A 14,751-nucleotide genomic window follows, 5' to 3' on the forward strand; every position below is an offset into this window, starting at 1 on the left:
TGAGGGTGAAGTAATTTCATCCACTTTTACAGTCTAGACCTGGTTTGATTTTGAAATAAACCTCTTCGATGGTCTTTTAGTCGTTCATTCAGACCCTTGCATAGTGGCACATACATGCAGGGCGGCAAGTTTCCTTGCTGTTTTATTAGCAGGGTATATTTTTACAGTGAGGGGTTGCTAGCTCTTTCACTTTAACGTGCTCGAGGCACCTCCTCGAAAATGGGACCCCGATTTTACGTCCCTTCCGAAAGACGGATGCAGCCCCAACCGAGACAACAAATGGGGGCTCCAATGCTACCAATCGGGCTACAGGGACAATCATCTTGCGTATCTTACCACCTGGATGTCTAACCTTCATCGAGGTAAAGCGAGTGCAAATGTGGCGAAGGTTAAGTTATAGGAAACCCAATCAGTCGCAAGAGCAGATCTGAATAACTCTACTGGACCGGTAAATTCCCTGTCACAATGTCAGATGTTTGGCACAAATAAAGCTGGTCGTAACGGTACGGGCTGGTTGCATGAATTTTCCTTGACATTATAGTGGGTCGGGGTCATTGACCGTCTAAGCTTACCGACCACTCAAGTATATAACGCGTACACCTGTACAGTGATTACGCTATTACAATCAACGTCTACTCATCAAGTCATTGACTCTTACTTTATTTCTTTATTTGAGTTTATCACAGACAATGTGAAAGGGAGGGCAAAACAGGTTCTAAGCACCTTTACAAGTTGCCCTCCCACACACTAAAGACATCAACATCAACTGTTACAATACATTACAACATGAATCAAATTGACATACAAATGTACCAAACATATCATGTATTATAATAGTCATAGTCCAAATATTATACATGAAGCAAGAAGTCAATGCGGTCTTATGGCTATACAAGAGCTGCACCCACAAGAGGTGGTCCAAGTACTTGGATCTGATGACAGCCGTTCTACGTTTCATAGTTTTTGTTCGTCAATAGAGCTTTTCTCTTTTATATTATATTACGGTGGTCTTGTAGTAAGGGTTGTAATCAGAACCTGGAGATACTGGGTTCAAATCCCTGACAGTTTCCGATGTTGTGCCCTTGAGGAAACTGGTGCCTTTCCGAAGGGCACAACATCGGTACATGTCAGGGATTCGAACTCAGTACTTCCAGGTTGTGAGTCAACAACCCTTACCACAAGACCGCCTTGCAATTGGAGCTGGAATTCGAACTGCGTCTGGTTTTGAGCACGCGCTTATAACTGTGTGTCTTTCCTTCTTCTGTTCCTTTACTCGGAGAGGCTTTTCTAATTCCTTGAAGAATGTTGAAGAAAGTTTGTTCAGCCGTCTAGTCCGCTCTGTTGAACTAACAAGAGGTCAACGTCCTCCAGACCTTCGATCGAACTCAGGAACAAACATGTCAGACGGTGTTTGAGGAGGTATTTAGTCACTTTTCACTTCAAATCGACCGTGAAAACAAATTAAGAAAGGGCTGTTTTTCTGTATTTTTGGTTTGACATTTTCCCCATTGCTTTGAGATATCTGTAATATTGCTAGTTGACAATGACATATCAATGAAATCAAAAACATTGAAAAATTTAACCTTTCACCACATTTTTTTATCATAACTTAAAAAACAGTTAATAGTTGTTATAACTTTTTATGAACTGTTTGAGATTTTTTAGATATCATACTTCCCAGCAGCAGAATGTCTACAAATCTATAAAAATCACAAACGTTCCTACGATGACAGTGGAGTTGCATTATCATTGTCTATTTCTTTTTTTGATAAATGGCCTTGATGAAATCTAAGCAGTAGTATAACATTTCAAGAAGCTCTAAAGCGATAGCGTTAAAGCGCCGCCGCAGAAAATAAACATGAATAAGCTAATCTTTCAAAAATAACAAACACCACAATACAGAAACTGTGTCATGGGTCAACTCTGCATTCGACTGTTACGTTACCTTGAAAATTTAGTTTGCATTTTTTCTGCTATTCAACTGTGATAAAAGATGATTCTGAAAATTAGAATTCATCGCTTTCAAATAAATGTTAAACAGCTCTTTCTGGAAACCAACACCGTCACCATTGCTGAAGGACAACAAAGAGATCACGAATGAATTGAGCATGAAACGGGGGTTAAGAACACAGAGACACAATGTTGCTTCCTCCGTGACTCTTAAGTGGCTGTTCTAATGAATACATAAAAGACCGCCCGATAGACTAAGTGTTTGTAAGGTGCCAATTATAACTGTGTACTCTTGGGTCAAACGCCAGTAAGAGACAGGTGTTCAATTTACACAAAGAGACATAAAAAGGTAGAATGGAGTACATGGCAATTCCGTGACTAGGTGAAAGGTACATGTCTTTTTAGGTTACGTTTGTGGTTTAGCAGCGTAATCCCTGAGTTAGAGGCTGTGAACGGCTTGGTATGAAATTTGGTTTGCGGTTGGGTTTTGACTAGCCTGACTAAATCACGCTCCCTGTGGCCGGCCCGACAGATACAGTGTGTCTGCTTTTAATAGTATTTTGTGTGTGTCTGTGTATTCGTTTGTGTGTGTGTGTGCGTGTGTGTGTGCACGCGCACGTGTGTGTGTGTGTGTGTGTGTGTTTGTCTGTGTCTGCCTCTCTCTCTCCCTCTCCCCCCTCTCCCCCCCCCTCTCTCTCTCTCTCTCTCCCTATGTCTCCATCTCCCTCTCTGTGCGCGTGTGTTTGTGAACAGCATAACTCAACCAGAGACATACCAGGGATTCTAACTCAGAACCTTGAGATTCTAGGAACCACAGCACCATCTTGCCATCCAATTGAAGTTGTTATGTATGCTGCACTCGCAATCGTATGTTGACATAATCCCTTGACAAAATGCACAAAACATTACTATAGAAGTCAATACCATAACTTCTTAGAAACATCATCATTTCTCCTCCATACTTTTCTCCACCGAAGTATGTATTCAAAAAAAGCTCACATGGGGATCAAGAACTTTGATCTTAATCTCATCTGTCTTCAGATCTTTGCCTAGTCGACAACCCAAAATAGATATAAACTATTTGTTTTAGTATCCAAGCATATTAACCAACCACTCTGTGGTTTGTCAATAATTGGATTACATTTTTGATTGATATTGTTGTCGTACAGATTCTTATTGTTTGCAAAGTCTTCCCCTTTCTATATTTAGAAGTACTTTATTTATCTTGAGTTGATAAATTACGAAGAAATGACAGAAAGGAAAGTATTCATCTTGTTTATTGCTTTTCCACATATCAATCTTGAAAGAGAGTGCATGGCAATTCCGTGACTAGGTGAAAGGTAGTAAATGTTTTTTGGTTGCGTTTGTAGCAGTGTTTGTGTGCAACGATGCTTGCTGTTGAGTAGCATAACTCAAGAAGCTATGGATGGATGGATTGATTGATATGGAATTTTTCATACGATTGGGTCTTGACCAGACGAAGAAATGATTTGATTTTGGGATGCCTGGCTACTTTTCTTGGTACTGCAGCAGAACATTGTTTTTTTTATCTCCAACAGGGTCGGTCATTGGCAAGGTCCTCCCAGTGCTCTGGGTCAATGAGTCTTCAAAAGTCCCTCTTGCAGACATCTTAGTCAAACAAATCAAAAGGTGCAATAAATTTAATGGAATAAAGCTTTGCGTGCTGTAGGTATGTGTGATTTGGTATCATTCTGCTCCTTATTTACGACCACAAGTAAAGTCTGGGGAGGTACGGTTGTAAAACTTTATACGAGGGCGTCTGACCGGTCAAGGTAGGGTGTGCAATGTACCTAAAAAGGTCATATATTTTGGCGACGCCTCAGAGGCGGAGTCGATATTATCCTATCACCCTTGGTTATGGGAGTGACAGGAAGCACAGAGGTGGTAGAACTAGTCGTTTATCTGAGATGACGCACATTCTAGGTCATGGGTTCAATGGAAGAGGCTACTAATTCACGGGAGGTATTGTCTGTCCGTTTCTGAGTTCACAGTCACATACTAGTATTTAAATACGCTAGTCACGTGCACCGTAGTGACAGGAAGTAATCAATAGACACATACAATGTTAATCCAAAACACATTTCCATGATTACGGAGCTATAATCAAACAAGACATAAGAGAAACTCTATAACTATTTGACGGCGGCGTCAGAGCTTTGAACACTTGTTCTCGCTTGAAATGTGAGATGTCCCGAGGCCGAATCATCCGTTACAATTTTTAGTAGCTCAGCAACGGCAACGCCAAACAAGTCACAAATGCTGTTAATTTGAAAAAAAAATGGCATCATATAGATCGATAGCATTACTAACGTAGAGCTTATCCGAAGGTTATTTGTGACCGTTTTTTTTTTAGTGTAAATAAACCAGCTGCCGAGCGCCGCGTACATGTACCAGTGAAGCTTGTTATACCGGTTAAACATATACATATCAAGTAAGAGCACAGTCAATATCGGCGCGGCCTGTTGGTCTAGGGGTATGATTCTCGCTTCGGGTGCGAGAGGTCCCGGGTTCAAATCCCGGACAGGCCCTGGTGGTTTTGTTATTCAGAATGCACAACGCTCTTTTCTTTTGCTAATAATTTGATTGTTTTATAGCTGCGCTGAAAATTTGATCGGCTGAAGTAAACATAGAACGACCAAAGACTTGACGCCATATTGGAATTCTTGCAAAGCTAATATTCGACGTCAACTAGAAATACACTTAAGACTACGTCCATCTAAGAATGGCATCACCTTGAATTTTGAGCTGAAATTATTCCACATGCCGCCATGAAATATGTGTACATGTCTGTAGCGCCCCCTTTCACGTCAACTGAAAACTTCATAAGTTAGTTTTCAAAGAGCGCGATAACATGTCGATACCAGCTGCGCAGATGTGACCAGAAGAAACTTTCATGTCTCCAGTATGTGACGCTCTGTAGAAGGCGGCCTGTTGGTCTAGGGGCATGATTCTCGCTTTGGGTGCGAGAGGTCCCGGACAGGCCCTCGTTTTATTTTGAATTTCGAGTTTTTCAAGGTCTACTTCAATTCAGGAAAACATAATGCACTTTCTACAAGTCATCTGAGTAAAACATACTTTGAATTGCACGAGTAACGCACAGGCACCGGAAATGTACTTCAATGATCTATGAAATGGCCGTTTTAACTTTAGCCAGTTAGGCAAAATATACTTTGTATACAAGTACGTTTAATCATTATCTGTATTAACTAACTACTAGTATTGTCTTCGCGAGAGCCATGCACATCATTAATCCAGCACGATTTAGCAATGAAAAGTTCATCTGTGATCTATTTTCGTTATTCCTATACAATTATGTGTTGCAGCCTGTTCAAATATGTTACACGCCTTTGTGGTAACATATTTGTGGTAACATCTTTCTTCTTTTAACATAACAAATACATATAGATACTGGACGAGTAAGGTAAGAGAGTTCTACATTAGTTGAACAAGACAGAAGTGCAGCCATGTACATGTATGTGGAACAATTACCCCCATGCATATCGGTATACTAGAAGTCTCTTCCTCACCTCCTGTTCCATGCTTCAGATTTCCTGCTGCATGATTTCTGTTCGTAATCTCCAAGCAGATCTCCACGGTGCCAAAATCGTACAAGCTAGCTAGAGAAGTTGTCAGGCACCGTCGGGATTGCAAAAAAATTCTTTCTGCCAGTTGGATACGGTCTTTGCAACCGTTGGGTCTGCTTGGAGACTGTTCGGTTCGCACCCCTTTGGGGAATAGTGAGCTGATCTCTTCAACTTTGACCTCATTTGTTTACCTTTAATCTAATGCCTTCTGCACATTACATATGCGCTTATGCTCTATCATAGACGTTGGATGAAACTGAAATGCAAGCTACTATCTGGTATATTAATTCCACAAACAAACAATTAGTTTATGTCAGGAGGAAGGTGTATGTGCACGTTTGCAAGTTGGTCAGTCAGTGGACATCAGGTTCTTCGAGGAGTCTCCTCATCTCAGGTAAGACTCGTTGTCGGTTTCAAACCAGTCAAACCATTATGGTGATCATATTACTATTAAGGATTTCGAGGCTTGCGTTAGGTGTGTATTCTTGTATCTCCATAAGAACAACTACCCCGGGTGCCATCCTAGTGAGTTTTCTGTGGCTCCCGCACTCCATGCAGCTGCTTTAGATAGCAACTACGGAGATGATAATCTATTTGGTATCCCGGAGAATTATCGGTAAGAATGGTGCGTTTTGCAGCCTGATTAACCTCCTGCTTAGCTGACATCCACACCGATACTAGCTCCCCAAGGATGGTTGGTGGGAACTTACTATAGCCGAGTGGAAGTAAACAAACTGGGATAGCGCTGGCCTGACCAAGGACATATCATCGTTACTGTATGTCCTCGTTCCGACTACATCATGCTTCTATCAGCCTTTCCACTGGTCATTTGCCTCTTGTCAGAGGACCCCCCCCCCCCACACAGTAAGATGATCTAGAGTCTTCTTTTTACAATGGAAAAGGGCAGACACATGTACCTCCAAAGATACCAAACAATGGGTTGGTAGAATTCGTAAAAGATGAAGGACATGTCATTGGCACGGCATAGCCCTAAATACGTACATGGCATGGCTAAATATATACGCAAGGGATAATAAAACTGTTTTTCTTTCTTCCTAGGTACAGGAAAGCAATCGGGGACGCTATGGACAGACTTCTCAAAACTATGTTCACTTTCGTAATAGTGACATGCTGTTTGTTGGTGGCGAGTTATGTGCTCACAAGCCAAGAAAATGACCCTCTAAGGTGAAAAGTAATCTAATATGCAAAACCTTCCAATGTGTCTTTTCCAACCTGTTGAACATGTTGTCTGTTTCTAATTGCCGACGGCTCAATTCTCCAATTGTCGATTCTTTGTGGAGGAAAAAAAAAAGATCTGCTGAAAACAATTTTGGCGACACCTTCGGGGCTAGCCTAATATTATTTTATTTCTATTTTAGAGCTCAAGGTCATATCAAGCAGCGATCCCCGTCTGTTACATCCAGGTGGGCACACAGCAAAACAGCAGCACATGTGGTCTGGTGAGCTATATTCGAAGTTGAAGTAGTGTAGTGTAATATAAGCGTACGTTTAAGCGATTAATTCATGTTATATTATCAATTGGTTATCAAGAATGATTAAGACAATACCGACGGACAAAAATTGAGTCAATGGTCGATATAAGAGCAAGGGTTATGACCTTTGACATATTACCAACAATGCCCTATTTCGCTGCGCATGCGTACTTAGAATCGCAAACCTTTATGGATTACGAACGCGTATAACCTGTGATTCGCTGAAATGCAAGAAGTGGTGATGCAAATCGTTGCCAATGTTTAACAGTATATGTATAGACTGAAATGCTCTAAATTATGATAACTCGTGGGTTAATACGGTGTATAACATCCACTCCAGGACGCAACCGACACCTTCAAACAACAGCGTTTTTACTGAAGGCAAATCGAGAACGATATTACACGACACGGCATCAACATCGGATTGGGTTTACAACAAAACGGCAGCGGATGAAGTACGGTACGTCTCTCTCTAAATATTACAACTAAATCAGCATGCCACACATTCGCGTTTCCATGCTCAGATCAACACCTGGCAGTTGCAATTTGTAAAAATGAAACCAGTTCAGCAGTTGTTGCGGAAGCAACACTAGTGTGATAGCCTGTAGTGTAGTTGTCAACTTGGTAAGTAATACCACTTTACCACACCAGCTAGTTTCACTTTCTGCATTTTTTGAATACAGGAATAAAAGCCTTAGTTGGTGGATGTGAAGCCATGTTTGCTTCCTTCAATTCTTGTTGTGATGTGATGTTAGTTAATATTTATAACCCATCTTTCAGAACTGCCGCAGCACGCTTGAGTCTCTACAGTCTCTTCCGTTTGAGCTGGCTGGGCCATCCGCCACAGAAAAGGAAGTGCCCGTCAAAAAGAAAGACTTGCAGAACTAGAAGCATCGTAGGTCATCAGAAGACGTGCGCTCTCGTGGGCAACAGTGGAATCCTCCTTGGAAGCAACTGCGGCCCTGAGATTGACTCCAAAGACTTCGTGGTACGAATGGACCTACCGGGCGTCTTAGGGTTCGAAAAGGACGTCGGCGGGCGGACCGACATGACAGTTGTAAGCCCAGAAACAGCAAACCGGGTGGAAGGGTCTTCTAAAATGACGAATCGAAGTGAGGACGTGTATGAGGGTCGCCTTCGTGGGATAAAAGACTCTATTCTGATGACAGACACTGAGTCACGAGGACGCATGAAAGCGGCAATCAGACGATACAAGTTATCGTTTAGGCTTCTGAGCACCAAGACCCGGATCATTGGAATAATCAAAACCCAAAGAAGTGTTAACCAGTAAGTGACACATCGTCTCTGTTCATGATTTGTGCAGATTATTTCCTTGAGATCACGAATGAAGCAAACAGGTTGCTAGCGCTGTGTATTGGAAGAATCTTTTTCTTTTGTATCAGCAAATCCATTTCTTCGCTTAGCTCCCGTAGATGGGTGCCGCCATGTTTGCGCCGCCATGTTTGTTTCCCATCATGCCAAGGAAGAGGTGTATGAAGGAAAGCGATGTTGCCGTTTTGGATTTGGTGTAAAACGAAGAAATCCTAGGATGTATGTATTGTGATGCCACACTCTAAGAGCTCTCAATTTTATGTCTTTTTCTTGCTTACAGGATCGCGTCAGCTATATCAGGTCGCCCCTTTAGGAGAAAGCCAACTGTTGGACTGTTTACCTCCTTGATGATGACATCCTTCTGCGACAAACTTGACCTCTACGGCTTCTTTCCGTTTCAAAAAGACACCAATAACCGATCTATACCTTACCACTACTATCAAGGGGACTTCGTCGCACCCATTATACAGAACAAAGGTGGTCATCACAATATGGCCTGGGAGTACAATTTCCACAAGGAGCTGCACAGGAGGGGTGTTTACAGGATGCATGTTGGTCCATGTACAAATAAGAGATAGGAACTTAAGTTCGCCCAAACCCTGATTAGCCAATGCCTAACATACAATGTCTACCCAACTGCATATGGTACCACGAATAAAAACGAAAGGAATCTTTTAGAGATGATGATTCTATATGATTACAACGACTAGAACCAAATATCTTAACTTTATCAGCCGACTAGTACTCATCAGTTGGCAGGAATTGGAAGGTATTTCTAAAACTCCTTACAATAAAATTTACGGGTCGTCGAATCTATATGAATGTTCCGAAGCGTTTTCTTACTTTTTAATCTAATACGAAACTGAAGGTTTTTTGAGCTGCATATCAAGTATTAAAAGAATGGATACGGGCCTGTCCGGGATTCGAACCCGGGACCTCTCGCACCCAAAGCGAGAATCATACCCCTAGACCAACAGGCCAACTTTTCAATATTGCTGTCTAAAGTGAAACATTTATCATACTGGACGTGTTTTCCTTTAGGGGGGGGGGGGGTATTAAGCATTAAGTTTGACAGTATATAAGCAAGGTATCAAACAGGCCGGGTATGGCAACTATGAATTTTGGGATAGCAGAGGCTCGACACAGAAAGATGGCGGCGTAAAATGGCGGCCGGATTTCGGAGGAAGTTTACTCGGCCGTGTACGGATATACGCGTACACGAAAGGTGCGTATGAGCAGGGGCTTTATTTAGGTTATATTTGACCTGCCATGTTTGCCCTTTTCCGCGTCTTTTATATTCAGATCATCTCCCGATACCGTATCAAAACATATTTGGGTTGTTGAACGGAGTCCTCAATTATTGCAGTAAAGCATAGATGTATCTATACTTAAGTCTTTGTGACAATTACAATTGAATAAACCGTACTTCAACAGAAAATTTGAAGACAGTCTGCCAAGCAAGCCGATCGTGAGAAAACGAGCGACAATGTGTCCATCATCCTCCCTCCCCACTTTGCAGTAGTGTGATGATTTCGACATCTCCTAGGGGTGTGATCAATTAATGTAAATCTTAACCAAAGTAGCATAAATCAGTAGTACACGTCTACAGCATTTGCAGGAATACAAGGCCCAAAATAATTCATTTAAAAAAAAGCAATGTGGAACTTTATTACTGACCTAAATTTGACCTGTCATGTTGTTGACGCTCATTCTCATTCAAAACATGTCTGATCTTCGACAAAGTACATGTAGTAGAATTATATCTTTGACGGCATCTCAGAACTTCAAATATCAAAAAAAGTTTTCTTAGAGCACGATAAATCTAGATCTGTAGCCATCCTTAAATAGAAATACTTGTTGAAGGTAAAGCCTGGAACTGACATAGGATGACACTCAGGCTAAGCCTTAAATAGAAATGCTTGCCGTTCTTTTTTATTGTTTATTTGCACATAAAAGAACTATGTCATTTGGAAACAGCAGGGAACAAGAACTTGCTGAGGAGAACAAAATCTTATTAGTTTTTTTTAGGGTCTTCCCCCCCCAAATATTTTCGTGTGATCATATCAATTACTTTTGATTATAACATACATACATAAGTACATAAGATAAAACAAAAGAAAAAAGAAAATCTTTAAAGATATACAAGAAAAAAAGGACTAGCATACTAATGAAATGATACTATCAAATGGCATATTAAATTCAGCGGAAGCTAAAGAGAACCAAATATACGATTAAGGCTGATAAGTTGTTAATCATCAGTACAAAGAAGAAGAAATAAGTACCAAATATTTTTAAGATAAGTAAAGATCACATTGCCGCCGACCGTTGACAGTACATGGTGGTTCTAGTTGTCGTTGATATGTAAAAGCACCATGTGTAAAAGCTTTTTAAAATCATTTCATGTCTATAGGTTGTACATATACAGTCGATGTTGTGTCTTAGGCATTGGTAATATGTCAGGGTTTGATGAATGGTGAGATGAGACGAATAGTAAATTTTGTCAATACATCACAGCCCCAGCGAGACTGAATTACGTATCTCTTACAAGCTTGACGTACAACGTCGCAAAGTCTTGATGCACATTGAACTATTTGGTCACGAGGAGACACATGGCATTTGGGCCAAATTCAGTTCCCTAACCCTTACGTGTACGTATACACGGCCTAATATGCATCCTGTAAGCACCCTTCCTATGTAGCTCCTTGTGAAAGTTGTACTCCCAACCCATATCGTGATGACCACCTCCGTTCTGTATAATGGGCCCACCGCCGAAGTCGTCGGGATAGTAATGGTAAGGTATAGATCGGTTATTCGCGTCTTTTAGAAACGGAAAGAAGCCGTAGAGGTCAAGTTTGTCGCAGAATGTTGTCATCATCAAGGAAGTAAACAGTCCAACAGTTGGCTTTCTCCTAAATTGCCTGCCTGATATAGTTGACGCGATCCTGTAGATATAAGAAGAAAGCATAAACTTAAAAGCGCTTAGTGTATTTCTCGTGATAGATGTACGGACAACACAATACATATCTGGTTATGATATATATCGGATAATATGTTTGGGTTACCTACCGATTAACGCTCCTGCTAGGTTTCAACATTCCGATGATCCGTTTCTTGGTGCTCAAGAGCATAAAAGACAAGTTGTATCGTTTGATTGCCACCTTGAGATGTTTTCGTGACTCGCGGTCTATCATCAGAATAGTGTCTTTTATCCCACGAAGGCGGCCCTCGTGTACATCCCGACTTCGATTCGTCATATTAGAAGACCTTTCCACCCGTCCTGACGTTCGTGGGCTTACAACTGCCATGTCGGTGCGCCCGCCGACGTCCTTTTCGAACCCTAAGACGTCCGGTAGGTCCATTCGTACCACGAAGTCTTTGGAGTCAATCTCAGGACCGCAGTCGCTTCCAAGGAGGATGCCGCTGTTGCCCACGAGAGCGCACGTCTTCTGATGACCAACGATGTTTCTCGTCTTGCATTTCTTTCTTCTTGATGGACACTTCCTTTTCTGTGGCGGGTGGCCCAGCCAGCTTATACGGAAGAAACTGTAGAGACTCAAGCGTGCTGCGGCAGCTCTGAAAGATGGGCAATGAATATCAGCTAATATCACATCGTTACTACTGTATCGCACAGTCACGTGCAAGAAGTAACGGGCTATTCTACCAGAAGAGGCTAGAAATGCGGTCGACAATTTGTCAAGTCCATTTCCTCACCAGGTCCAATATATAAATGGCGGTGGAAGGAGAGACGAGCTCTGCCTTGCAATACCATGCTCTAGACACAGTGGATAACAATCCACTACTTCTAGCTCTAAGACCTCATAAAGGCTATGGGTTGACTACCTTTTACCTTTACCAAGAGTGGTAGATGACATTCAAATACCTCTGTAAAGACCGAAGCAGATAAACGCCAAACAGATAAACTTCGTAACTAAATGTATCCTTGATGTTGATAGCATTAAATGTGAAAGTGTGCACAGCTGATACAAAAGCTGGAATATTTAGAAAGAGACGTACCGTACTTGATCCGCTGCCGTTTTGTTGTAAACCCACTCCGATGTTGATGTCGCTTGGTGTAAAATCTTTTTTCTTTTGCCTTTAGAAACGCTGTTGTTTGAAGGTGTCGGTAGTGTCCTACAGTGGATGTTATACACGGTATCAACCCAAGAGGTTTCATAGCAGAATTCTTTTATTATCATAAACATAATATGATAGCAACAAACATTGCACATTTGCTACGCACATTTGTTTCACCAGTATGTGCATTTCGGCGAATCACAGGTCAAACGACACTGTAGATCTTTTTTAAACTTTCCTCCTGTTCTTTGAGCTTTAGATATTTTCTTACAGTAGTATCACTATCATCTAATAATCAAATGGAATAATCGCTTACATGAACGCCTAGACGTTTCTTTACTCCCTGCACGGAGTGTTTGTTATCGCGTGTCTGTTTGTTTGTGTTTGTGTGTGTCCGTAATCATTTGAATCTAGCAGGATATTTACCTTAGGGCGTCATGTCCATGGCTTTTAAGCACGAAAGTCGCCACCAGCAGACAACATATGGCTACTAGGAAGGTAAACAGGGTTTTGAGAAGTCGGTCCATAGTGCTGACGATGATGTTATTGTACCTGGGAAGATAAAATATTTTTACTATGACTTACATTTATCTATAACCATGCTGACTTGTCATTCCTTTTGAAGAACTCTACTTACCCTATGCTTACCTTTCATACCTTTGGATAAGGAAAAAAGTTCTGCTCTTCTCTGTTATAAAAAAAAAGATGATTCTAGACAGTTTCCTACTCTTACTGCCAGAGACTGATCGGGCCCCTGTCCAGAGCCACCTGACCAGTGGATGGGCTGCTAGAAGCGTGGTTTAGTCAGGCCAGTGCTATTCCAGTCAGTTTATTCAATATTTACGCCCGCTATAGTAAGTTCTCACCAACCATCCATGAGCAGCTAGTATAGTATCTATCGGTGTGGACGTCAGCGAACCTGGGTGGTATACGTAACCGGGCTACGAAACACACCTTTCTTATAAACAATACTCCAGCAAAGCAAGTAGATTATTACCTTCTTAGTCGATAGTATCCTAGTGACACCCTTGCTAGTTGTTCTTGTGGAGGGACAAGAATCCTCACAAAGGCCCAACCTGATATTCCTCAATAGTTGCAATATGATAGGCTTATGTGGTGGTTGGTTTGAAACCGACAACGAGTTTGAACTTACCTGAAATGAAGAGACTCTTCCACAAATAACTTGAAAGACTGACAGACTTGAAAACGTGCACATACACCTCCCCCGCCAGACAAGCTATGTTTGCTGGTAGACTTGATATCAGGAAGTGGCCCGCGTTCAATTCTGTTTCCTTCAGCGGTCATTATTTAACATCAAACACATTATTTACAGAAGACACCTCATTAGTGGTTAACAAGCAGGGTCAAAGTTGAAGGGACCAGCTTACTGTTCCCTAAAGGGGTGCGAATAAAAAACTTACAAAAGGGAATTCCAATCTGAAACATGTCTTACATTCATGTATTTCTACCTTGTGCAACTGTAATACTACTTTCGCACTGTAAGTACGCATTCATTATCTATTTAATATGTCAAAGTTAAATGATAAAGAAGAAAGTTAAAAAAAGTATATATATAGTACAAAGGTGTGTTTCATGATTAGAATCGGCCCTAGGCTACAATACACAATATTGATAATGGCAGAAAAAAAAGAGGGTGAAAAAATGAATGCTAATCAGGTATACGCAAAAGATAGATTTTGTATTTAGGTACAATGCAAAAAAAGGTTATTCAGTATTTCAGTGTCAAAGGTATTCAGTTATAGATTTAATGGTTTGAATGTTTACACGCGATGCACTGAACTGGGAATGATATGTCAAATGTCAATGAACTTTTGAAATGCCTGAGCCGACTTGAATTGAAAGGAAAGGCTCATGCTTATTTGTTAAAACTTGACCTTTCACATGTGTCTCTTAGATTTTATCGAGATTGGCTTCCGATCAACTTTCTTAAGACAGTGACAATGAAAGACAATGGTTATTCAGTACAGATTGTGATTAAACAGATAAGCAAAGTCAATAATTCAGTTTGTGTGATTGTGCGTTACCCGTGTAGTTAAAATATGTATATATCTCTCTCAGATGAATTGAAGAAAGTGCATGATATTTCTGAAGGGAAGGAGACGTGGAAAAACAAGAACTCGATGATAAAATGAGGGCCTGTCCGGGATTCGAACCCGGGACCTCTCGCACCCAAAGCGAGAATCATACCCCTAGACCAACAGGCCGGCTTCCAGATTGCTGTTGTCTTAATTATTGAAATGGGATATCGAAACCAAACATGTATATCTATGTTTTGC

At 41.2% G+C, this 14,751-nt stretch overlaps 1 protein-coding gene, 1 long non-coding RNA gene and 3 other non-coding genes across 6 annotated transcripts; 2 read left to right on the forward strand and 3 right to left on the reverse strand.

Annotated features, from left to right (window-relative positions):
• Nucleotides 1-4,427: 4,427 nt before the first annotated feature.
• Nucleotides 4,428-4,499, forward strand: Trnap-cgg (transfer RNA proline (anticodon CGG)). Its single transcript has one exon. It is a non-coding gene; the product is annotated as a tRNA-Pro (tRNA).
• Nucleotides 4,500-5,734: 1,235 nt separating this feature from the next.
• LOC136447340 (CMP-N-acetylneuraminate-poly-alpha-2,8-sialyltransferase-like) lies at nucleotides 5,735-9,401 on the forward strand. 2 transcript variants are annotated; one of them, XM_066446154.1, is made up of 6 exons: nucleotides 5,735-5,949; nucleotides 6,615-6,740; nucleotides 6,935-7,015; nucleotides 7,389-7,508; nucleotides 7,829-8,335; nucleotides 8,661-9,401. In XM_066446154.1, the coding sequence occupies exons 2-6, from the start codon at nucleotides 6,640-6,642 to the stop codon at nucleotides 8,956-8,958; spliced, it is 1,107 nt and encodes a 368-aa protein (XP_066302251.1). In that variant the 5' UTR covers nucleotides 5,735-5,949; nucleotides 6,615-6,639; the 3' UTR covers nucleotides 8,959-9,401. The 2 variants fall into 2 exon arrangements, with proteins under 2 accessions (XP_066302251.1, XP_066302252.1); XM_066446155.1 differs by lacking the exon at nucleotides 6,935-7,015.
• Nucleotides 9,289-9,360, reverse strand: Trnap-ugg (transfer RNA proline (anticodon UGG)). The gene has a single exon. It is a non-coding gene; the product is annotated as a tRNA-Pro (tRNA).
• An 866-nt stretch (nucleotides 9,402-10,267) lies between the features above and the next one.
• On the reverse strand, nucleotides 10,268-12,552 carry LOC136447793 (uncharacterized). The gene is made up of 3 exons (XR_010757772.1): nucleotides 12,395-12,552; nucleotides 11,447-11,953; nucleotides 10,268-11,322 (listed from the first exon to the last, which is right to left on the reverse strand). It is a non-coding gene; the product is annotated as an uncharacterized lncRNA (long non-coding RNA).
• Nucleotides 12,553-14,607: 2,055 nt separating this feature from the next.
• Trnap-ugg (transfer RNA proline (anticodon UGG)) lies at nucleotides 14,608-14,679 on the reverse strand. Its single transcript has one exon. It is a non-coding gene; the product is annotated as a tRNA-Pro (tRNA).
• Nucleotides 14,680-14,751: the final 72 nt, after the last annotated feature.

Source organism: Branchiostoma lanceolatum, chromosome 13 (genome assembly GCF_035083965.1).
Source record: "Branchiostoma lanceolatum isolate klBraLanc5 chromosome 13, klBraLanc5.hap2, whole genome shotgun sequence".
NCBI classification, from domain to species: Eukaryota; Metazoa; Chordata; class Leptocardii; order Amphioxiformes; family Branchiostomatidae; genus Branchiostoma; species Branchiostoma lanceolatum.